This window comes from Heliangelus exortis, chromosome 1 (assembly GCF_036169615.1).
Source record: "Heliangelus exortis chromosome 1, bHelExo1.hap1, whole genome shotgun sequence".
Lineage (NCBI taxonomy): Eukaryota > Metazoa > Chordata > Aves > Apodiformes > Trochilidae > Heliangelus > Heliangelus exortis.
The window spans coordinates 144634816-144656838 of record NC_092422.1 but is presented as its reverse complement, the minus strand read 5'-3'; the positions used below and the strand labels follow the sequence as shown (position 1 = coordinate 144656838).

At 50.8% G+C, this 22023-nt stretch overlaps 2 protein-coding genes across 4 annotated transcripts; both read left to right on the top strand.

Annotated features, from left to right (window-relative positions):
* Nucleotides 1–1753: 1753 nt before the first annotated feature.
* Nucleotides 1754–11853, top strand: EIF3D (eukaryotic translation initiation factor 3 subunit D). Of its 3 annotated transcripts, none has more exons than XM_071729739.1 (15): nucleotides 1754–1889; nucleotides 2260–2393; nucleotides 2715–2760; nucleotides 3151–3287; nucleotides 3415–3500; nucleotides 5279–5351; nucleotides 5479–5591; nucleotides 5814–5946; nucleotides 6390–6537; nucleotides 6789–6919; nucleotides 7375–7460; nucleotides 7923–8052; nucleotides 8545–8687; nucleotides 10276–10556; nucleotides 11684–11853. In XM_071729739.1, the coding sequence occupies exons 2-15, from the start codon at nucleotides 2271–2273 to the stop codon at nucleotides 11695–11697; spliced, it is 1644 nt and encodes a 547-aa protein (XP_071585840.1). In that variant the 5' UTR covers nucleotides 1754–1889; nucleotides 2260–2270; the 3' UTR covers nucleotides 11698–11853. The 3 variants fall into 3 exon arrangements, with proteins under 3 accessions (XP_071585840.1, XP_071585827.1, XP_071585834.1); XM_071729726.1 differs by having other exon boundaries at nucleotides 5476–5591; XM_071729733.1 differs by having other exon boundaries at nucleotides 1823–1900; nucleotides 5476–5591.
* A 315-nt stretch (nucleotides 11854–12168) lies between these two features.
* Nucleotides 12169–21399, top strand: FOXRED2 (FAD dependent oxidoreductase domain containing 2). The gene is made up of 9 exons (XM_071729720.1): nucleotides 12169–12254; nucleotides 12845–13384; nucleotides 15046–15297; nucleotides 15812–16081; nucleotides 16823–16989; nucleotides 17647–17812; nucleotides 18307–18548; nucleotides 19448–19618; nucleotides 20376–21399. Exons 2-9 carry the CDS (start codon nucleotides 12867–12869, stop codon nucleotides 20639–20641), a joined length of 2052 nt encoding a protein of 683 aa, XP_071585821.1. The 5' UTR covers nucleotides 12169–12254; nucleotides 12845–12866; the 3' UTR covers nucleotides 20642–21399.
* Nucleotides 21400–22023: the final 624 nt, after the last annotated feature.

Below are 22023 nucleotides of genomic sequence, written 5' to 3'. Positions count from 1 at the left end.
CCTGTCCTGAGATGTGACTTCGTTGATATATTTCTTTTCCAGAGCCCTGTAAGCCTGTTCTCTATCAAAGTCATTACTCTCTTAACTTCTGTCTCCACTTTTATCTGTGAAAACAGGAATTTACCTACCAGACTTCACAAGAGTTCCTTCTTATGCCTGTACAACAACCTGGCACAACCAGGACAAGCACATGCTAGTAACTGAAGTTTCCATTTGACTTGGCTGAGGATCAGTATTTTCCAATACATGATCTGGCCTCAGCCAGATAATTTGAATTCAAGTTTTTCTAACATAAAAAAAAAAAAAAAAAAAAAAAAAAAAAAAAAAAAAATCTTCAGATTGGGCAGCACAGTGGTCAGTTACACCAAAACCATTCCCAACAGTCATTTCCTACCATAGGCTTAAGTACTTCTGCTAAGAGAAGTTCCACATATTTTAATCATCCTCACTGCTGAGGATGTTCCTGACACTTCACCATTGTTTGTTTGAGCTGTCACATTCTGCTCTGCTTTCAGCAGACACTCAAGTGTTTTCATAGAATTTCATGGATTGGTTTGGGCTGGAAGAGACCTCAAAGATCATCTAATTCAAACCCCTCTGCACGGACTGGGACACCTTCCACTAGACCAGGTTGCTCAAAGCCCCATCCAACCTGGCCTTGAACACTTCCAAGGAAGAGGCATCCATTATTTTCTCTGGGCAACCTGTGCCAGTGTCTCACCACCCTCATGGTTAAGAATTCCTTCCTAAAGTCTAGTCTAAATCTACACTCTTCCAGTTGGAAACTGTTCCCCTTTGTCTTATCACTCCACGCCTTTGTGAAAAGTCCCTCCACAACTTTCCTGTAGGCCCCCTTCAGGTACTAGAAGGCTGCTACAAGGTCTCCCCAGAGCCTTCTCTTCTCCAGGCTGAACAACCCCAACTCTTTCATCCTGCCTTCGAAGAAGGGCTCCAACTCTCAACTCATCTTCATGGCTCTCCTCTGGACTTACTCCAAACACCCAGCTTCATCTCCTTTCTAAATTGGAGGCTCCAGAACCGGACACAGTAGTACAGGTGGGGACTCATAAAAGCAAAGTAGAGGAGATCACTTTCCTCAGCCTGCTGGCCACGCTTCTTTTGTTGCAGCCCAGGACAGGACGGGCTTTTTGGGCTGCAAGTGCACATTGCTGGATCACATCCCCAGCTTTATCCACAGCTTTTGTCACCCGTCACCCCCGGCTTTTCTACTTCAAACCCAAACCCAAGCTTTTTAATGGGCAAATTGACCGCCATTCACACCCCTCTCGTCCCACTCCCGCACACCTGCGGGATTAAGCTGTCATTAGGAGGCAGCGAGCGCTGGGTTAGTGACACCGCCACGACAGGAGCCCCCGCAGACGGGGGACAAACACCCCTCGACCGGGGCACGGGACGGCGCGCCCGGGGCCCCGCACCCTGCCCGCCAGGCCGGCACCCCGCGGTCCCGCCACAGCCCGTGGGGCACGGTTCGGAAGGAGTTCGGGTCGCCAGGGGTGCTACTACCCAGCCCACGGTACCGACCCCGACTTCCTCCCCCCACCTCCCCCGTTTGGCCCCGCGGGCTCTGGCGGAGTTGGCATAGGGGGCGCTCGCATCCAGACGCTGAGAGCTGCGGCCTGTCTAGCCGGGCGGCTCCCTCATCTCTATGGCCGCCAAGGCTGGCGAGGGAGCGCTTTACGGCAGCCGCGCGCCGCTTTTTTTTCTTTTTTTTTTTTTTTAAATTTTATTTTATTTTTTTTAATTTTACGACAGTCACCGGAGGTGACGCGCAAAGGACGCGCCGGGGCTGCGCGCGGCCTCTTTCCTTGCCGCCGCCGCCGCATCCAGTTCCATCGGGGCCGCCACGGGGCCGTGACGGGGCCGCGCAGGTGAGGGGGGTGTCAGGGCCCACCCCGTGACCGTCTCCCGCTCCTACCGGCACCATCGGGACCCCCGGCCCCGCCCCGGCGCTGCCGCCGGTTCCGGTGGGGGCCGGGTCCCCCTTCCCGCCCCTCCCCCCCGCTTTGGTTGTGGAGACCGCGGCTCCCCGAACCCCTCCGGCCTCCCCGGCCGCTCCCGTGGGTGCAGGCCCGGCTGGCGGAAGCGGCCTCCCTGCCCTTCCCTCACTGTGGCACCGCGCCCCTGACTCTGCCGGGGTGAAGGCCGCGGTCCCCGGCGTCAGGACGGCGCTCACTCGGCTCAGTCTGATGGTTTAGGTTGTTTTTTGGTTTTGTTTTTTTTCCATTTTGTCCCGTTTAGAAACTTAAAAGATGGCGAAGTTTGTGACACCCGTGATCCAGGACAACCCCTCCGGCTGGGGGCCCTGCGCTGTGCCCGAGCAGTTCAGGGACATGCCCTACCAGCCCTTCAGTAAAGGAGACCGCCTGGGAAAGGTACCGGAGGCCTGACACGGCGCGTTGGGCGGCTGCTGGGCAGGCCGGTTCTTTCCGGTGTGCTACCCAGGCTCGGCACGGCCAGTTTTCATTTCTTAGTACCGTGGCTGCTCTGCTGACAGCCACTGAAGTGCCTGCTAGCACCGAGGGACAGTTGTGAACATTTAGGAGGGTTGGCAAACAGAAGGCAGGAGTTAAAAGGAGTAGTTCTGGTGAATGCAGCAGTATTTGCTTCTGCTGCTTGAAGTCCTGCACCTGAAGTGGGAGGTGGGGAGAACTAACAGGTTAATACTTATTTAGACTGCTTTTGCTTGTCCTTAGGTGGCGGATTGGACGGGAGCCACGTATCAGGATAAAAGATACACAAGTATGTGTTTGGTGGCTGCTTCTGTGTTTTATTTCCTGCAAAGTTTTCTTCAAACACCATTCTTGCTTTCATGTCTCACGCCCGCCTCGGCGGTTCCTTGCACACCTCAGCAGGAGAGGCTTCCTCAATTAGGAAGCGTGCCTCACCCTTGGGAGAGCTCCCTGGGGCTCTCCCTGTCCTTGCTCCTGGTTTTTGTACCTCATGACTGGGGCTTCTTAGGGGCCCGTGGAGGGGGAAGGTGCTTGTGTAAGGCAGGAGTCAGAGTTTATGCATGAGACTTAGGTGAAAGAAGTTGGAGGGAATTTGGGGTGGGGAGGAGGGGGGGCAAAGTGTCAAGGATTTTTTTTTTTCCTTGAAGCTTGGAGTTAAGGTTATTTATTTTGTCTCTAGACAAGTACTCATCTCAGTTTGGTGGTGGAAGTCAGTATGCTTATTTCCACGAGGAGGATGAGTCCAGCTTCCAGCTGGTGGATACAGCACGGACGCAGAAGACAGCGTACCAGAGGAACCGCATGCGATTTGCACAGGTAATGTTCTCAAAAGCAGGGCCAGAGCAGAGCTTCAGTACCTATTCAGTATCTATCCAGCGACTGAAATGTTCCTGGGTTTTTGGTTTTTTGATGTTTTGAGGTTTTTTTTCCTTTGTTTCTGCAGAGGAACCTTCGGAGAGACAAGGACCGCCGGAACATGGTGCAGTTCAGCATGCAGACGTTGCCAAAGAGTGCCAAGCAGAAGGAGAGGTGAGGCCTCAAGTCTAAGCATCCTGCACTTGTGTTGGGGTGTGCATGGGCACACCATGGGTAAATCTGTGAAGCTGCTGTAACAGAACACAGTAGAGTGAACAGCAGAGAAGAATTTCAGGATATGTCTGGTCACAAAAGTATGGAATTGCAGGGGTTGGAAGGGACCTGTGGGCATCGTCTAGTCTATCCCCTGAAGCCCAAAAAGGCCAACAAAACTGTTTAGGAGACAGAGTTTTGAGCCTTTAAACAGCAAAGGTATTTATTTACGGATCCGGGGAACCCCAGCTCGTGCTGGACAAAGAGTTCCGAGGGTTAAGGGAAAGGGTTAGAGTATTTATACATTAAAAAGGGAGGTTACCTCATCTTTACATACATATTCAGGGGATAGCAACATGTAATCATAATATTCCTAACAGGCGGAGTCTGAGCGGAGTCGTCTTTTGGGGATATGTTTTGGGGTCTTTGGGGGTCTTTAGATGAAGTAAAGAAGTCTTCCTCAGGGTTGAACTTTTACCTTTCTTGCTTTCAATGACTTCATCCTCTTGTTAATCAGACCCTTGCAATTATCTTCCCCTTATCTGCTGGTGCCTGCAGCCTCATCTGTGCAGATGTTTACACTCCCCCAGTGCCCAGCTAATCTTGGTGCCAAGATTTATACTTCTAACTATCTCCAAGACAGAAGTTAATCCTGTCAGGGTCTTGACCTGTCTCAGCTGCTTTGTCTCAGTTTAACCCTGAATTCTACTAGTTACGAATACAAAGATATTACAAGTTATAATTCTACATAAAGTAAATTCACACAACATCTTGGCCTGATCTACTCTCCTTACAGGAGTTAATCCTGTCAGGATCTTTTCTCTTTTTCACCCCCCCCCCCGGGCTAAAGCAGGTTCACCTGAAGTAGGTTGCACAGGGTGGCATCAAGGAAAGTTTTGAATATCTTCAGGAAAGGAGACTCCACCACCTCTCTGGGCAGCCTGTTGTAGTTTGTGCTTGCAGCCCCTCATCCTGTTGCTGCACACCACTGAACTGAAAAGAATGTGGCCCTGTCTTTAGATATTTATAAGCATTGATAAGATCCTCTCTGTCTTCTCCAGGCTACACAGACCCAGGTCTCTCAGTTTTTCCTTACAAGAGAGATGTTCCAGTCCCCTAATCATTCTTGTAGCCCTCAACTGGACTCTTCTCAGTAGCTCTTTGTCTTTCTTGAATTAGTCCAATGGTTTGCCTATGTTGCAGGTAGTTACAAGCCTGGCTTTCAAACAAAAGCTGTCAAAGAGCTTTGGAGGATTTTCAAGTCGTGTTTAGAAAGTAAACATGGCATTTTAAAACAGAGCATACTCTTTTCTGAAAACTCTGTTGCACTTTTTGTTGATAAAAATATTTAAAGAACTGCTCAGAGTGCGGCACAGAGCTTTTAGTGTCTCAGGCATCTGGACCAACAGACTGCTCCACAAATGTTTTGGTGGCCCCGTGCCTAAAAGTATTGCTCCTCTGCTGGTAATTTGGAAGAGTAGGAATGGTTGTGGTGTGTAGGCACAAAGAACTTCTGTTAAAATCATGGAAACATCATAGAATGGTTTGGGTTGGAATGGATCTCGAAGATCATCTAGTTCCAACCCCTCTGCATGGACTGGGACACCTCCCATGAGCCAAGGTTGCTCCAAGCCCCATCCAACCTGGCCTTGAACACTTCCAGGGAGGAGGCATCCATAACCTTTCTTCATCTGTAACCTGTTCCTCTTTTGTGGCTCTTTTTGTGTCTCCTGTTTTAGAGATCGCTTGCGCCTACAGAAGAAGTTTCAGAAGCAGTTTGGAGTGAGGCAGAAATGGGACCAAAAATCACAGGTAAACTAGCAAGCTTTCAGCCCCACGTGTTGGTTTGGTTTCTCTTGCTGTGCTCACAGGGCAGCTCCTCAAGCACAAGTCCTGATGTGCTGTGTCTGTGTCTCCCTTGCCTCTGGCTGCACAGCAGAAGCCTCGTGACTCCTCTGTTGAAGTTCGCAGTGACTGGGAGGTGAAGGAAGAGATGGATTTCCCTCGGCTGATGAAGATGCGCTACCTGGAGGTGTCAGAGCCACAGGACATGTGAGTTTCTAAAGCTGTTGTGCACTTGCTTGCTTCTGGAACTTGACTGGAAGTTTGGAAAGCAGGAGAACCAGGGTTTTCTGGCCTGGTCTCAGTGTTCTCATTGAGGTGCCCAAAGCGGAGGGAGTAACGCTCCCCGACAAGGCTCCGCAGTCCTGTGTGGTCTTTGGGGGGTGGTATCTTTAGGGTGGTATCAAGGCAGCCCATCTCTTCTCTCTGCAGAGAGTGCTGTGGAGCCCTAGAATACTATGACAAAGCCTTTGACCGTATTACAACAAGGAATGAGAAGCTACTGAGGAGCATTAAGCGCATCTTCCATACGGTCACTACCACTGATGACCCAGTTATCCGAAAGGTATGTTCGTGGGTTGATAAAACCCAGCAGTGTGTTTCTCTGCTGTAATTCTGGAAAGGTGAGCAGACCAGTACTTGAGCTGTGCTGGGAAAGAAAATTCCGTGTCAGGCACCTGGTTCTTGAGGTTTCTGCTTTGGGAGATGAGGAAGGCTTGGAAATTTCTCTCTGTGACCCAGTCAGCATGAAGGAGCTGTTTCCCAACAGAATTAACAATATGTAATACGTTTCTTTCTTTCTTTCTTGTCTGGGGGATGGGTGGGCCTGGATCACTGGCTGGTACTTCTTGCTTTGTCCAGCAGTCTGGTGTGCCTCTAGGTTCAGCTTCCTCAGCACAGGAGAAGAAACCAATGATCTGGTTTTCTTAACACTTCTTGTTCTGGCTGGGGGAGGGACAGGTTGTCTGTTCTTGTTGCTGGAACAGTTTTCTCCTCCTGAATCTGTAGCTAGCCAAGACCCAGGGGAACGTGTTTGCCACAGATGCCATCCTGGCCACGCTGATGAGCTGCACTCGCTCCGTCTATTCCTGGGACATCATTGTTCAGAGAGTTGGATCCAAGCTTTTCTTTGACAAGAGGGACAAATCAGATTTTGGTGAGGAAATGTTCTGAAAGAAATTTCTGTTGATCGTAGTTAGAGGGTCTAATTTTCTTGATGCTTTTTTGAGTTTATTCTTTGTCTCAGTGCCCAGACTGAGACCCCGGGAACAACCTGATTACTGCCACACACTTCTTGGCTGTGAGGGTGACTTCAGTGTCATTTTGCTTGGGTGTGGGTCTAAGACTTCATGAAGCTGACAAGCTGCTGCCCCAAGAATAACCACTTGTGTCTGGATTTCTCCCCAGACCTCCTCACAGTGAGTGAAACAGCCAATGAGCCACCTCAGGAAGAGGGAAACTCCTTTAATTCTCCACGCAACCTTGCCATGGAAGCCACCTACATCAACCATAACTTCTCCCAGCAGTGTCTGAGGATGGTAAGGTCAAGCAGTGCTGGATGGCAGGGTCTGTGTTTTTAGCGAGTCTCAGGAAAAGACTTCTTTAAGGCTGCTCTAACACAGCACAGAAATGTTTTAATTGACAGAGGGATGTTACACTGATACTTTTCCAGTTTTGAAAGAAGTGGGATTAATCTGGTGAGCAGTGTGACTTGGTTGCAGAAAGATTTTCACCTTTATTTCACAAAGAAGAAATCTCACCTCCATTGCTGAAGCAGGCAGGCTTCAGAGTACACTCAGTGAAGCTGCAGTGCCAGTAGTGGTGCTTACAGTGAAGTCACTAATGTGAAGATGAGGCTTTTCATCAACTGACTTTTAGCATTTCTGTGCCCAAGGGAAACTAACTACTGCTGCTGTGAGAGAATATTTATCCATCAGGGGAGAGGTTACTCATGTTTTTTTCCCATAACACAGCCTTCTGTTTGCTTCTGCAGGGAAAGGAGAAATACAAGTTTCCCAATCCAAACCCCTTTGTGGAGGATGACATGGATAAAAACGAAGTAGCTTCTGTTGCTTACAGGTATGCTGATCTCTGCCTGATGCCCAGGTTTGGCAAGGGGGCAGGATATTAGCTTGGACATTAGAAAGAATTTCTTTACAGAGAGGGTGATCAAGCATTGGAATGGGCTGCCCCGGGAAGTGGTGGATTCTCCGTCCCTGGAGATATTTAAAAAGAGACTGGATGTGGCACTCAGTGCCATGGTCTGGTAACTGCAGTGGTAGTGGAGCAAGGGTTGGACTTGATGATCTCTGAGGTCCCTTCCAACCCAGCCAGTTCTATGATTCTATGATTCTATATCATCACCCTAAAGAGGAAAAGCAAGTTGGGAATGTTGTTGATAAAAGCTTTATCATGAGAGGGATTCCTGGAGGTCTTCACTGTGAACAGATAAAGGGAGGTGGGAAGGATTTTGCCAAGTGCTGGTGTGGATCCAGAAAAGAACGAGGGTCAGAAATAAGGAGCTGGGTTCTTTGCTGGCAGATACCGACGGTGGAAGCTGGGAGATGATATAGATCTCATTGTCCGCTGCGAGCATGATGGAGTGATGACAGGAGCTAATGGAGAAGTGTCATTCATCAACATCAAAACACTGAACGAGTGGGATTCTAGGGTGAGGAAGAACGAGATCCCAAAGCTAGCTCTAACCTCTTCACTGCTGCCTGACACGCCAGGTACAGCAGGCAAGATGAGGCAAACATCTGGCGGTATCCCCCGCGTGTTGATGTTCCACCAAAGCCTCATAACTTTGGTGTACAAGCAGTGCTGATGCTACTCTCCCCCAGAGGTGAGGTAGCTGGTTTGAACCCTCTTGTCCCCAGGTATTCATCAACAGCAGTGTTCCCACTGTTCCTATGCTTCCCTCCTGAGCTCTTCTTTTGCACACTTACCCTTTTAACCAGCACCACAAATGTTGGCCTGTCCCCTCTGTTCACATTTTTCCCTTTCCTGGTGCAAGGGCTTTCCCTGTAGGTCACTATTTCCATTCCCTCGTACGGTGTCATAAGGCAGACAGAAGAAACTTCCCTACCTGATGCCAAGAGAGCCGAGGAGATGACTGCTGCTTGGCTTGTGGGGCTAACTTGAGTTTTGCTTCTCCTCCCAGTATTGTAATGGAGTGGATTGGCGCCAGAAGCTCGACTCACAGAGGGGAGCTGTGATCGCCACCGAGCTGAAAAACAACAGCTACAAGTTAGCCCGCTGGACGTGTTGTGCTCTGCTGGCTGGATCAGAGTATCTTAAGCTCGGGTAAGAAGGGGTTTTCACACCAAGCGTTTCAGGTGCATTTTCCATGATTTAACCCAGTGTAAGTCAAAGAGAACCATTTATGGAATGAGCAGTTATAAAATGACCCCACGTTTTTAGTGGCCAAGAGTGGAAGACGTGCAGTTGTCGGAGACAGAGAGGGAAAACTAATGCAACCAATATGGCTGGTAAACAAGAATTCACTTTATTATGCAGTTTCATTTACTTATATAGGGGTTTTGTGACCACACCCCCACCACCACACTCCAATGTAACCTGCTGTTGGCCACCCGGTGTGTTTACCTGTAGCACGGGCCGATCTCATTGGCCCCTCAAACATGGGGTTGGGCACGGCAAAGGGGTCACACCCCCTACCTTTCAGGAGCATTCTACAACATGCAGTGAGCTCACCAGCTGTGGTGGAAGTATCCAGCTGATGTGCTCCCCCCTGCTGTGACTGGCTTCCTGAGAGTTCATGCATGTGACAGGCAGGCAGCCTCCACAGCTCTCAGCCTGGTTGCCAAGATTGCCAACTGTCACGGTTTAACACTGGCCCAGCAATTAAACCGAGTGGCAGATGCTCTCTATTAATCTCTATCCTCCCTGATACAGAAAGGAGAGAGAATAAGGGAGAGAGACTTATGGGTTGGAAACTAAACTACACAACTTTAATGAAACAGTAATGATAAATAGGAAAAATTACTAAATATAGACAAATATACAGGAAAATTGATACCACGTTCCTTCCCCCCTTTTCCCCCAATAACTCTCACGTCACCACTGAGGCTGCAGGGCAGCCCTGGGAAAGTCCAGGCTGGACTCCTGGAGTCAGCAGCAGTCAGGAACTGGAGGCAGGAACACACATATGGGCTGGCACGGATCAGGACCACAGGCAGACGAACAGACAGAATCCTTCCAGGATGCCGGGTGAAGGAAGGGAAGCAGGAAAGGCAGGAAGGGCAGGCAGCTGGAAGCGTGAAATCTGGCTTGGCCCTTGTGATCCCTCAAATTTATACTGAGTATGACGTATATGGGATGGAATACTGTTTGGTCAATTCTGGGATCTATCTTGTCTGTTCTCTCCAAAAGAGGGCTGCAGGTGGGACCTCTTTCTTCCTTCTGGAAGGTAAAATGTTCCTCAGAGCTGAGCAGTGTCCTTGGCTCTGCACACCAGTCTCTAGCAGTAACTATAAACATCGAGTGTTATCAGTCCCAGAAGCAGACACTGTCTGAGAAACTTGCTGTTAATTCCAGCAAGTGCAACTGCTTACAAGAGACTTAGCTAAAAGCAAAAGTACAAGACAGAAAATCACCTTTATCCTGGCCCAAACCAGGACACCAACAAGGGAAATAAATGCAGTGACTGTGCTGCCTGTCCTGAATTTGATCGAGATCCTCAGTGCCTTGTTGTTGAGATATTAGGTGGAGAGGAGGTGTGGCCACATCCCTTTTTGAGCTGTCAGCATAAAATCAGTTGAGTCTCTGCTGTCCTAGGAGTGATGTGAGGATCACATTGCTTTTCTTGGTGTCATTCTTCTGCTGGCTGGGCTTAATATTCTGGTGGCCCTCTGGGTTCTTTTTGCTCCCTTAGGTATGTGTCCCGGTACCACGTTAAGGACTCTTCCCGCCACGTGATTCTGGGCACGCAGCAGTTCAAGCCCAATGAGTTTGCCAGCCAGATCAACCTGAGCATAGAGAATGCCTGGGGCATCCTGAGATGTGTCATCGACATCTGTATGAAGCTGGATGAGGGGAAGTACCTCATCCTCAAGGATCCCAACAAGCAGGTGATCCGGATCTACAGCTTGCCTGATGGCACCTTCAGCTCTGATGAGGATGAGGAGGACGAGGAGGAAGAAGAGGAAGAGGAAGGTTTGTAGCATACTTTGGGATTTATGATTTAAGTGGTCTACTGATCTGGATGGTGACCTGTGATAAACACCAGATCTGACTGGTGTAGTTAGTGGAGAGGAAAGAGGCTGAAGAATGTGTGGTCCTGAGGATGAGACTCTAGTGGTGGAAAAGGTGTGAGTGATGTTGGGAGTACTCAGTTGGAAGCAAGAAGAGCTGAGAGTTGGAAATGCAGATGCATGGGCACTGAGCAAAGACTGATTTTGGCAATGGTGAAGGAGGACCCAGCTCCAGAGCAGTGTCTGGGAAAGCAGAGCCTGCCACAAAACCCTTCATTCAGTGGTGGCCCCAGCATTTTGGAGGATGGGTCATTGCTGATTGCTGTTGGTTTGGGGATATTTTGTAACAGGAGTTTTAGAAATGTGAGTGACTGAAAGGTGACAACTTCTAAAGCATGCGGGGAACCAGACAAATGGAGGTAATTTAGTGGCAGCTCTCCTAAAACAACTGGTTGAAGCTGGGAAATTGCTGGTGGGTCAGGTTGGGAGGACAGTGGTGCCACAGGGACAACTGCTGTCCTCGCTTGGCTGCCTGAAACCATCTGCCATCTCTGACTCCTGATCCCTCAGCAGTGGGAAGCTGTTTAACCTGGAGTTCCTGATACAAAAAACACCTGCCAGTTTTTAAAATTTTTTTGTGTGTGTGTGAATTTTTAAGCTGTAAACTTAACCCCACTGCTCTGAGTCTTACTACGGTTTTTATATGGAAATTATGGGTTGTAATTTGGTAATTTGCTTAGGAACAGAAAACACCTGCCAGTTTTTAAAATTTTTTTGTGTGTGTGTGAATTTTTAAGCTGTAAACTTAACCCCACTGCTCTGAGTCTTACTACGGTTTTTATATGGAAATTATGGGTTGTAATTTGGTAATTTGCTTAGGAACAGAAGTTGTGTTGTTCCAGATAAGGAAGTGTGTGTGTGGTCCTGTCTTGAGGGACAGTCTGGCCAGGGGGGAGGATGGTACTGAACCCCCCCCCCCCAGAAGCATCAGGCTTCTGTTTCCAGGACCAAGAGGGCTTATTAGCATTTTGGTTTGGTTTTTCTTTGCACAGCCACATTTGCCTCACAATCCTTTTTCTTCTCTTACAGAGGAGGAGAGCTGAGCCCTGCCGCCCTCCGAAGGAGCCGCCTACCCCGGACCCCGACCCTGCTCTCCCTTTCCTGGTGCCGGGCGGCGGTGGGGGGTGTTTCCCCCCCCCCTCCCAAGCTGATACCCCGTGAGGGGCTGGGGGGAAGGCGCAATAAAGTGACTTCAATGACGCTGTGTCGTGTGTCCCTGCGCTGCGATGGATCCCCCCTGGCTGTGCGGGGCGGGGGGTGGTGCGGGCATTGACAGGGGTGGGAGGGGAATGGGGGGAGGTGGGATGCGGGGGGGGTGTGTGCGGTACCTCCCGCCCCTTTGAGCGTCCACCCCGCCTGCGGGGAGGCGCGGGGCGGTGGCGGCGGCGTCACGTGACGCGGGGCTCGCGCGCCTCCCGCCTCGGCGGGGGCGGGGACGGCGCTGCCCGTCCCTCCCCTTACCCCCCCCCGCCACCTCTCCTCTGGCTCCGCCTCCCCCTTTCCCCCCCCCCCCCCCTCCTCCACCTTTCCCGGGCCCCGCACCCACCCGCCGCCTGGGCGCGTGCGGGAGGCGCGGAGCGGCGCGAGCTCCGTGGTGCAGGTGCGGCCGTCGGCGGGACCGGGTGCGGGCGGCTCGGGGCGGGACTGGACTCCCTTCCCTCCCCCCCCCCCCCCTGCTCCCCGCGCCTCGCGTTCGGTGGCGCCTCGCGGGTTGGCGGCCGCACCCCGCACGCCGCCGGGACTGCGGGGGGGGGAACGGGGAGATGGGGGGTGGTGCGTGCGTGGGGGGGGGGGGGGGGGGGCCTACGTCGGTGCCGAGGGGGGGTCCCTATGGGCACCCCATCTCCCATTGGGTGGAGGGGTTGCGCCTCGCTTCCCCATTGGCTGTTGGGGCCCTGCGGGGGTGCCCAGGGGTGCTGTCCCGCCTTCCCGCCTGCTGGCCGCACGCTGTCTCCTATTGGCTGGGGCGGGGGGCTCCGTACGCCCATTGGCTGGGAGAACTGGGAGCCCTTTCGCGATTGGATGGCCCCACCCCGACACCCACACCCCGCTTGAGGCTCTGAGGAGCAATGGTGACAACATGGCGGAGAGGGGCCTGGGCAGGGCCCGGCCAGGCAGACCAAGGGTGGCTGTGGCGGGGAGGCCTCTGCCCACCCCCGGGTGACACCTCCCCGCATCTTTCCCCTGCAGGGGCGGCTCTCCTGGCACCGCCATGGCCCCAGCGGTCTGGGGGATGCTCCTGGGGCTGGCCTTGTGCAGCCTGTGTGTGGTGAATGGTGCCGCTTTACTCTACCACGACTACTGCATCATCGGTGCCGGCCCCGCGGGCTTGCAGGCGGCCTATTTCCTCCAGCAAGCCAACCGGGACTACGTCGTCTTTGAGCGGAGCCACGCTCCCGGCAGCTTCTTCGCTCTCTACCCTCGCCACCGCAAGCTGATCAGCATCAACAAGCGGCACACGGGTAAATCCAACAGTGAGTTCAACCTCCGCCACGACTGGAACTCGCTCCTCAGCCATGACCGCCGGCTGCTTTTCCGACGCTACTCCCGGGACTTCTTCCCCAACGCCGATGCCATGGTGCGTTACCTGGAGGACTTTGCTTCCCTGTTGAAGCTGCGGGTTCAGTACAACACGGCCATCATCCACGTGACCCTAGAGAGGGACGAGCGGGCCTGGAACGGCCACTACTTCCTCCTGGCTGACCAGGACAGGCAGAACTACAAGTGCAGGTAAGGGGTGAACTCAGGGCTCGCCACACTGCTTGCTCTACGTGGACATCTTCCAAGTCACAAAATAGCAGAATAAATTGGGTCAGAGGAGACCAATAAAGGTAATTTTGTCCAAGCATCCTACCCAAAGTAGGGACAGCAACATCAGGCTGCTCAGAGCCTCACGCAGCTGAGGCACAGGTATCTGCAAGGATGGAGGAGTTACAGAGTTAGGCCAGATTGGATGAGACTTTGAGCACCCTGGTCCAGTGGGAGGTGTCGCTGCTCATGCAAAGAAGTTGGAACTGGATGATCTTTAAGGTCACTTCTGACCCAAACCATTCTGTGATTCTATGACCCTGAGACACCATTACAGGGTAAAAACACTTCACAGGGATCGGCAGGATGGGTAGGTGGAATAACTGCTCTTGGGAAGGCATTGCCTTTTGCAAGCAACATTATGCCTTAGACAGCCAAGGAAGTGGCAGGGCAGACAAAACTGGCTGCAGTTGCCATCACCACAGGTTCCCTCCTTAATAGGTAGACTTTTGTTTGATCACTAGATAATTTAAAAAAAAAAAAAACAAAACTCAGTCATATTTGTAGCCACTGTTGCCCTCATTACAAGCTCGAGGGACTCAGTGCAGTGGCACCTTCACTTCCCTTAACCCATGTGTGCTTAGAGGTACATCCCAGCCAAGTGAAGCCCCAAGCCAGCACAGAGCTATCAGGGGGGAACCAGAGAAAAGTGGTGCCATTGCAGCAGAGAAAGACAACTGAGAGAAATAACTCCCAAAGCTGAGTGTCCCTGAATTCCCCTTCCCTTTGTCACACTTACGTGTGTATCCTGTGCTGCCACCGTGCTACGTTCCTAAAAACCTAGAAATCACTCGTGAACATACGGAGTATGTTTCTCACCTCTCCTGAGCACTGCAGCTCTGCGACAGCAGGTCAGGCTGGCTGTCACTTGGAGGTGCACTGGCTGGCAAGCTCAGAGGGGACAGAAGGCAGTCCCAGACACCCACGCTCCGTGAGTGATTTGCTTTCAGGAGCTGTGAGAGCAAGGCTGAAACAGCAGACAGTGCCACAAGCCACGGCTGCCTGGTGCTTCCTTCTAAGTCACAAGAATTTCGAGTAAAAGTTCTTAGAGAGGGATAACAGCTATAAAAAGATAATTGTACTTAATTCTGGGATAATAATTAGGGATGTTGCTAACAGGTTTTTTTATGACGAGTTTTTTTATTTTAAAACACCAAAACCATTTTCTGTCCGTTTTAAAAGTTACTTCTGTTCCGCTGTACTAAGTGGCAACCAAAATTTTAAATTGTTTATCTTTTATGCAACATATATAATCGACCTGTGAAACTGTAGTGTTATATACATCATCAGTGAGTACATTTGAGTAGTGCTTGCACGTTTGTGAAAAACAGGAGACCTATATGTACAGCACCCATGCTGACTTTTGCTACATATAATGACATGTAGTAGTCTTTGTTGGCCTGAGGACAGGGAGGAGAGGAGCAGGTCATGAAGTGCAGCTGGGCAGAGTTTTCTTTTGAAACCATGGATTGTGCAGCTGATCCAGCATGGCTGGAGGGGGCACATCGAAGGGGTGATGAGATGGAGTGATTGACCAATTCCCATAATTCCTGCATTCCCTACAACTCTCCCTGTTTTTGCAGCTCTCTGTTGGTCGCCACTGGGACGTGGGTCCCCAACGTGGTCAATTTCCCTGGCTCAGAATACGTTGAGGGTTATGAGACCGTGTCCATCAACCCAGAGGATTTTGCTGGCCAAACTGTGTTGATCTTGGGCCGAGGGAACTCGGCCTTTGAGACAGCAGAGAACATCCTGGGTGTCACGAATTTCATCCACATGGTGAGCCGGTCCCGTGTGCGCCTCTCATGGGCCACTCACTACGTTGGGGATCTGAGGTAGGAAGCCGCTCCTCTTTCTCTTCATAACGCAGCTGGCACATGGGGAACAGCTTCTTGTCTGAGAGACAAGACTGGCACAGGAGGTGTTGTGGTCCTCGGGGTCACAGAGGAAATGTGGGACCTTCTATCTTTACTTCCTTGGTTTAAAGCAGCTCAGGTTTTAGTTGCTGAACACAGGAGCTTGATGACATCTCTTTGGGGTCTGTGTAAAATCTGAAAATGTCCTCTTGGAAACTGTATCATTAAAAAGTGCTGGCTCCCAAGTTTTTCCCTTGCTTGCAGTCATAGAGGAGAGATGAGAGGATGACAACATCCTCCAAGGGCAGCAAGGCTATGTTACTTGTGCTGTTCCTGTGAGGCCTGAGGCTCTGCAGATAACCTTTGCACTGATGGGGGAGCATGGGATGCCTGGTATAGATGTCCCATTCCCAGCTGCTGAAACTGAACTGTGGATCACACCTCTCCTCCTCTCTTTTAGCCCTTCTTACATTCCCCTTGGGTTTTTTTGTAGAGCAATTAACAATGGCCTGCTGGACACCTACCAGCTGAAATCTCTAGATGGGCTTCTGGAGGGTGACCTGGAAGATCTGGCCATTGTCAAGGACAAGAAAGGGAAGCTGCACATCACACTCCGCTTCTACCTGGAGGACAGAAACGGCAGCGCAGGCATCGACTCCATCACCCTCCCGCAGGATGAGCTGGATAATTTTGCCACCCGTGCACCTTATGACCGTGTCATCCGCTGCCTGGGCTGGAAGTTTGACTTCTCCATCTACAACAGGTAAGGGAGAGCAAGGGTCACCAGGGAAGGAGGTGTTTACAGCGAGACTACGAAAGGCCTGACTAGGGACAAAAGAGAAGGGCAGCTCCTCTCCTGGCAGCGTGGCCTGGACCTCCACGTCCTCTGAGGTACCTGGTGTCACACAGCTATGTCAGTGTCCCAAAGGGAACATGTAAACCTTCTGACCAACGAGCTGACCTAAGTCTGAACAAATGGCAGTGTTAGGACTTGGATGACACAGAAGAAGCTTGCACATTTAGAACTTAACATCCTGGCTTGCCAGGTCACAGAGAGAAGGCTAGCAAGGCTAGTAATGTTTTCTGTTTTGAGATGCTTGGGGTTTTTTGAGTGAGGATGGTGTACACAGGTATGGATCACTACAGAAAGGTTTTGTCAGCTTTTTTTTCCCTGAGCATGCAGCATTTCCTCCACCTTGGTTTGTTTATTACATCCACTGAGTTGAAATCAGTACTGCTGACTTCACTGTCTTCCAAAATCCACAATCAGTGACTTAGGCTGGAATTTGATCTTGTCCAGACCTACCACGAAAGGAGTACCCTTGTCTTCTGGAAGATCGTCCTTGACTTTATGGCCTTGGGAAAGTAGCAATGCCACTGGAGGCAATGGGGGCATGAAGCAGTCTTGCACTGGCTATAATATAACATGTGCCTTAGCAGTAACACTTACTATTTTTCCACCCCTGCCCTTACTGACAGCCTGCTCTTCTCTTTTGCACGTCAGATCCCTTAGAATGATGCCAGGAAAAGGGAATATAAAGAAGTATCCTCAGATCAAACCTAGTTATGAGTCCAGAGGCACTCGGGGGCTTTTTGTTCTTGGCACTGCTAGCCATTCTGTTGACTTCAGGAAATCTGCTGGTGGCTTTATCCATGGATTCCGCTATACAAGTGAGTACTGGGGTGTACGGAGGGGCCTGAGGTGGGAATTGTTCCCCCCCTTTGAAGGAAAAGTTCATCTCTTACTGCTGCAAAGACATCGCCCTTGGTCTTGTGCCGGCAGTAAGAACAGCAAAGCGCAGCTGAGCTAAAGCAGCAGCAGCATCTGAAGTCCAGGAGAAGCGACTTGGGGTCATATCAGAAGTTTCTGGTTGTCTGTCTTTGTTTTGTCTTATGTCTCCCTTGCCCCTTATCTCTTATTTATGTAACACAATAGGATTTCTGCCTGGCAGATGCTCTGCCTCATGACAGGCTGTGGGTGAGAGGTCTGTGCTGGGGAGTTAAAACCCAGTGGCTTCGGGCAGTAGAGAGAATTTCTGTCTTTATGTGTGTGTGCCCATGCTTATCATTAAAAGACTGCTCAGAAGTAGCGAAATATCCCCAAGGATACCCCGCACCCCCCACCAACCACTTAGCATCACATCAGCTTTCAGAGGGCATCTCCACTGCAGTTACCAGCGATTGGGGTGGGAGATCCTGAGCACGGATGAGCTGTAAAACTTATTTATTTTGTCCTGCCGGTATCTGTGTGTGCCGCAGCAGAGCAGTCAGATAAGGGCAAGCTTGGATTTTTAAATAGGCTGGGTTTTGTTTCTCTCAATGTCTTAGCTCGTGCAGTCCACCGCCTATTGGAAAACCGTCACCACGGTGTCCCCTGGCCATCCACAGTCTACCCTGTTACACAGCTGACCAATTCCATCATCAAGCGGGTGAATGAGGCCTCGGGCCTCTACCAGATGTTCGGTGTCCTGGCTGACATCATACTGCTGAGAGAGTGAGTGAGTGAGTAATTATTCCCAGCCCTGTGCTCCATCGTTTCATTCCTTTTCCTTTACCATTGCTTCCTGTGGTATCACCACAAAGATTGCTCAGTTGCTGCCTAAGGACGTTACCATCACAGAGGCAGCCACCTCAAAACCTGTACCAGTGTCACGACTGATGCCAGTATACCAAATTCTGCCAATTACTTGGGCTGAAATGGCCCAGACCTTCCCTCTAGGCTCAAGAGGTGTAGTTACTTGTAGAAAAGCTTTCCTTGAGCAGTGCTTATGTAGGGAGGAGTCCCGTAATCTGGGAAAATAATGGAGTCTTGTAACAGTATCTGCAGCCTTCATAAGCTCTGCAAGTCCAAGCCCTGATCTGTAATGACCAAAAACAATTACTATCTGATGGCTTTTTGGCCTTAGCCTTGACCAGCTGAGGGGGTGCTGTAACCCAGCTGGCTTTTCTCTGGTGAAAAATTCTGTTGGCTTTGGTTGCAATTCACAGGAATGCCACATCATTTGAATACCTGGAAGAGTATCCAGTTGGAGTCCTGTCTGAGCTGGAAATGCAGACAGGGAGAAAGGCTCCCTATGGGCTGTTTGTTGTCATCATGGAATATGGAAGGAATTTCTCTGGAGCTGACAAGGATGTCTTCTACTACAACCGAGCCGTGGGAGAGGCACAGCATGCCTGGCAGTCCAACTTTTTGCATCCTGTTATTTACTATTACAAACGCCTCCCAACAGGTAACCTTTCCCACCTCTTCCTGTTAATTTCCTGATACCAACAAAACAGAGGGGACAAAAAAAACAAAACTTCAGAGCCAAAGAAGCAAGGGGGTAGTACCTAAAGGTACTGCACACCCTTCTTCTCCGATTCCTTCACATCCATCCTCTTGGGCAAGTAAATGCTGAGAGTCAGCAAGAAGTTTCCATCGGTCCGGTTGATACGAGGCGTGGGATGGGGTTGTACTGGAGATTTCACATTTCAGAATAGGATCAAACAGGCGTGCTGGGGACTGCCCCATTCCCAAAATGAGAAATGTTGCTTCCCTTTGGACAGTACCCTGCATGTGTTTTGCAGAGTCATGGCAGATGAAGCAGGGCTGTTTAGTGCTGTCGCCAAAACAAAGCTGCTCTCTGTAGCCAGCCCAGGTCTGAAAGGTCACGCAGCGATGGAGGCAGCCAAAGGCAAAGGTTTGAAGATGAGTGTCGGAGCCAGCAAACAAATGTGCTCAGAGTACTGATTGCCCTGGGAAAGTAATGTGCTGAATCTTCATCTCCAGAAACCTCGGGTCAGGGTCCGACCTGCCTTGCATGAAAAGAAGCGTGATGGGTAGCAGTGGAACAACTTGAATGCAGCTCAGCCCGTCTGGCAGTCCCTGCCCAGGGGGGAGTGAGAGTGAGGTGACAGGAAGTACTGCAGGAGGGGCAAGGGGCAGCTGTGCTGTGGCAGGCCTCTTGAGGACACAGCTAGCAGAAGGGGATTGCAAATGAAAGTAAAGCAGGGATTAAAAAGGTCAGGACAAAAGCTGGAACAGCTGTCATAGCTGCTTTCCGCTCCAGGAGTGGTTTGTTTTGGTTTGTTTTGTTTTTTTTAATGCCGTTTCTGCTTCTGAAAGATTCCCTTAATGTTCTCTTGGCAGAGCGGGAGATGAGTCTTCGTCCCCCAGACTGGCCTCTCCCTCGCCCAGACGCTGTGCATCACATCGTGGAGGACTTCCTGACAGACTGGACGGCCCCGAACGCTCACGTCCTGCCTCTGAGGCGCTTTCTGGAGAACTGCCTGGGCACTGACCTGCGCAATTTTTTCGCAGGTAATTTGAGCGCGGGGTCGATCGAGGTGGCAGAAGTAGAGGTGCGAGGGACAAGCAAGAGGACCAACGTCTTCTGCAAATAGTTGATATATCCCTGTGATGAGCTGATGGTCTCGCTGTTAGTCACACCTCTTTGATGCATTCCCCGGGCAGTAAAATTGCCGGTGTGCATGTCCCCAAATAACCTTTGCTCTCGCTCACCACCAGAGCAAACCTGCCCTGGGCATAATACCCAAATTTAGGGAAAGGTGTGTGAGGTTGGGTTCAACCCCTTTTCTACCTGCAGCTTTCCTTCTGCCTCCATTATCCAAATGTTCCTCTTTGCCATTGGGTACCAGATCTCTTTTCATGTCCTGATGATGACATTCTCATGGGAAATGGGAGAGCTGGGATGTGAAAGCTGGTGAGCCTCTTCTACCTCCCTTCCTGGTCTGAAGACTGGCCTGGGAACCTCCTGAAGGAACCTCACATGCAGAAAGAGAAGCAATCCTCTGCTATGAAGAAGATGGCAGAGAGCTGCAAGCTCAAATCCAGCTCCTCTTCCTCTCAGAGTGCGGACTGGAGATTCCACCCTGCATCTCCATAACTGAGTTGATTACTGCTGCCATGCAGGGCAGGGTGCTGGGTGAAACACTCCTGTCTTTTTCCCTCTTTCTCTCAGCCTCTTTCTCTGAATGAGTACTCCAGAGTTCCAGGAGTTATCTCCTATGTGGTGCCTCTGCTGCATCTGATTTTTGATCCTCTCTTTCCCCTGCAGAGTCCTGTTTCCTGTTTGCCCTCACGCGTCAGAAGCTGCCTCCCTGCTGTCAGCAGGGGTACCTGAGGATGCAGGGCCTTCTAGGGAGTGAGAGGCTCCGGCGCCACGCAGCAGAAGCTGGCCTGCTGCAGGATTACACTCTCACAGACTTCTCAGGGAACAGACCCCCTGACAGCCACACAGGGTCACAGGACCAGCTGCTGAGGGACCACACGGTGAGGGTTCATCCCCTGCAGCATCTTGTTAATGCCAAGGATGAGCTTTAGGCCGTCTCACTGGAACCCATCAGTGCTGTTGGTGACAATGTTGTAATGGAGATCCCCAGCAGGATTCTGACCTTTTCCTGGCACTTATTCCATCTCCATGCCTTCTACTCATCATGAGTTACCAAAGACCTGCTCAGATCTCGATGTTACAAAGAGGACCAACAGGCTCTGGAGGATAAGCAAGAGGCCAAAATCTAGTGACGTTGTGGCCCTCATGTTACCTGAAGATGGTGTTTATCTTCCAGTCCAACATCTGCAGTGACTTTCAGGGGTTACAGAAGAGAGTTCAGGAACACCTGGGTAACTTAAAATGTTTTGTCCCCCTTTGGAGGTGACCTGCTCACACCCTGTGGCAGCCCAGTGCAGGCTCTCTGGATGCCCTATGGGGTGTATACTTGAAGGTGTGCTAAATCCCAAAATGGTGCTCCCAGCAAACTTCCTGATATTGTTTCCTGCATTTGAGTTGGGGCAGTTGTGTCACTTGAGTAGAAAGACTGTTTTTTTTAGTAACTATAAAGGTGGGATAATGTGCAGTTTCCCACAAAGCACTACAAGGGACCTTTCCTTCCACGGAGGATGAGCAGCTTGCCTGGAATGCCAGAGCTGCAGAGACTCACACTGAGCTCTCCTCACGTTTTCCTTCCACCACACCAAGCAGCCTGAAAGGGTTGCCCCTCTCTTTTATAAAGCATGACCAATATTTCTCCTATTTGCACTATGTCCCATAAAGAAAGATTTGGGTGGTCTTTGATGTTAAATTGCTCAGCTGCTGTTTCTTTCATTCCCCTCCAGTCACCATGAGCTCTTGCTGGCCTTGGCAAGGAGGCTGCCAGCACTATATTCATCTCTCCCTCAGCCCCTCAGGTTTGTCTGTCACTTCCCTGTGGGCTCCATCCCTGGTTCTGGAGCTGCAAAGCAAAAACAGTTTTGAGCTCCACCGAGGAAATAGAGGGGTGAGGAAGGATTTTACCCCCATACAGGTTTTCCATCAGAAGAAAGTGCCCCTCTGCACTTGTGCTTCCTGATACACCCCCAGACCTGGGTAGGCTGTGCCTCCAAGGACTGAAATCTCTCCCAGTCCTTCAAATTCTATTTTTGTAGAGCCACGTTTCCTGTCCCACCTCAGTGTCACACTTGGCACTTTTCATCTGCAGGGGGATGCCATCACTTTTTCCTTCGGGCAGCAATCAGCATCCTTCTGTGGGCTTTACATCCAGCTCTGTTGCTGGCCTGGGAATGGTTTTTGTGGCCTGTGGTTGTCTGGGTGGTGCCACTGCTTATCACAGGATCATAGGATCGGATCATCAGGTTGGAAAAGTCCCCCAGCACTGCCAACTCCAACCGTGTCCCTGAGCACCCCATCTTACACAGCCTTTAAATAC

Coding starts and splice junctions, on each gene's coding strand:
- EIF3D (XM_071729726.1), top strand. CDS start 2,271: ATGGCGAAGTTTGTGACACCCGTGATCCAGGACAACCCCTCCGGCTGG. Junction 6,538..6,788: donor GAGGGACAAATCAGATTTTG/GTGAGGAAATGT, acceptor ATTTCTCCCCAG/ACCTCCTCACAGTGAGTGAA. Junction 8,688..10,275: donor TCAGAGTATCTTAAGCTCGG/GTAAGAAGGGGT, acceptor TTGCTCCCTTAG/GTATGTGTCCCGGTACCACG.
- FOXRED2 (XM_071729720.1), top strand. CDS start 12,867: ATGGCCCCAGCGGTCTGGGGGATGCTCCTGGGGCTGGCCTTGTGCAGC. Junction 16,082..16,822: donor GACTTCTCCATCTACAACAG/GTAAGGGAGAGC, acceptor TTTGCACGTCAG/ATCCCTTAGAATGATGCCAG. Junction 17,813..18,306: donor GACATCATACTGCTGAGAGA/GTGAGTGAGTGA, acceptor TGCAATTCACAG/GAATGCCACATCATTTGAAT.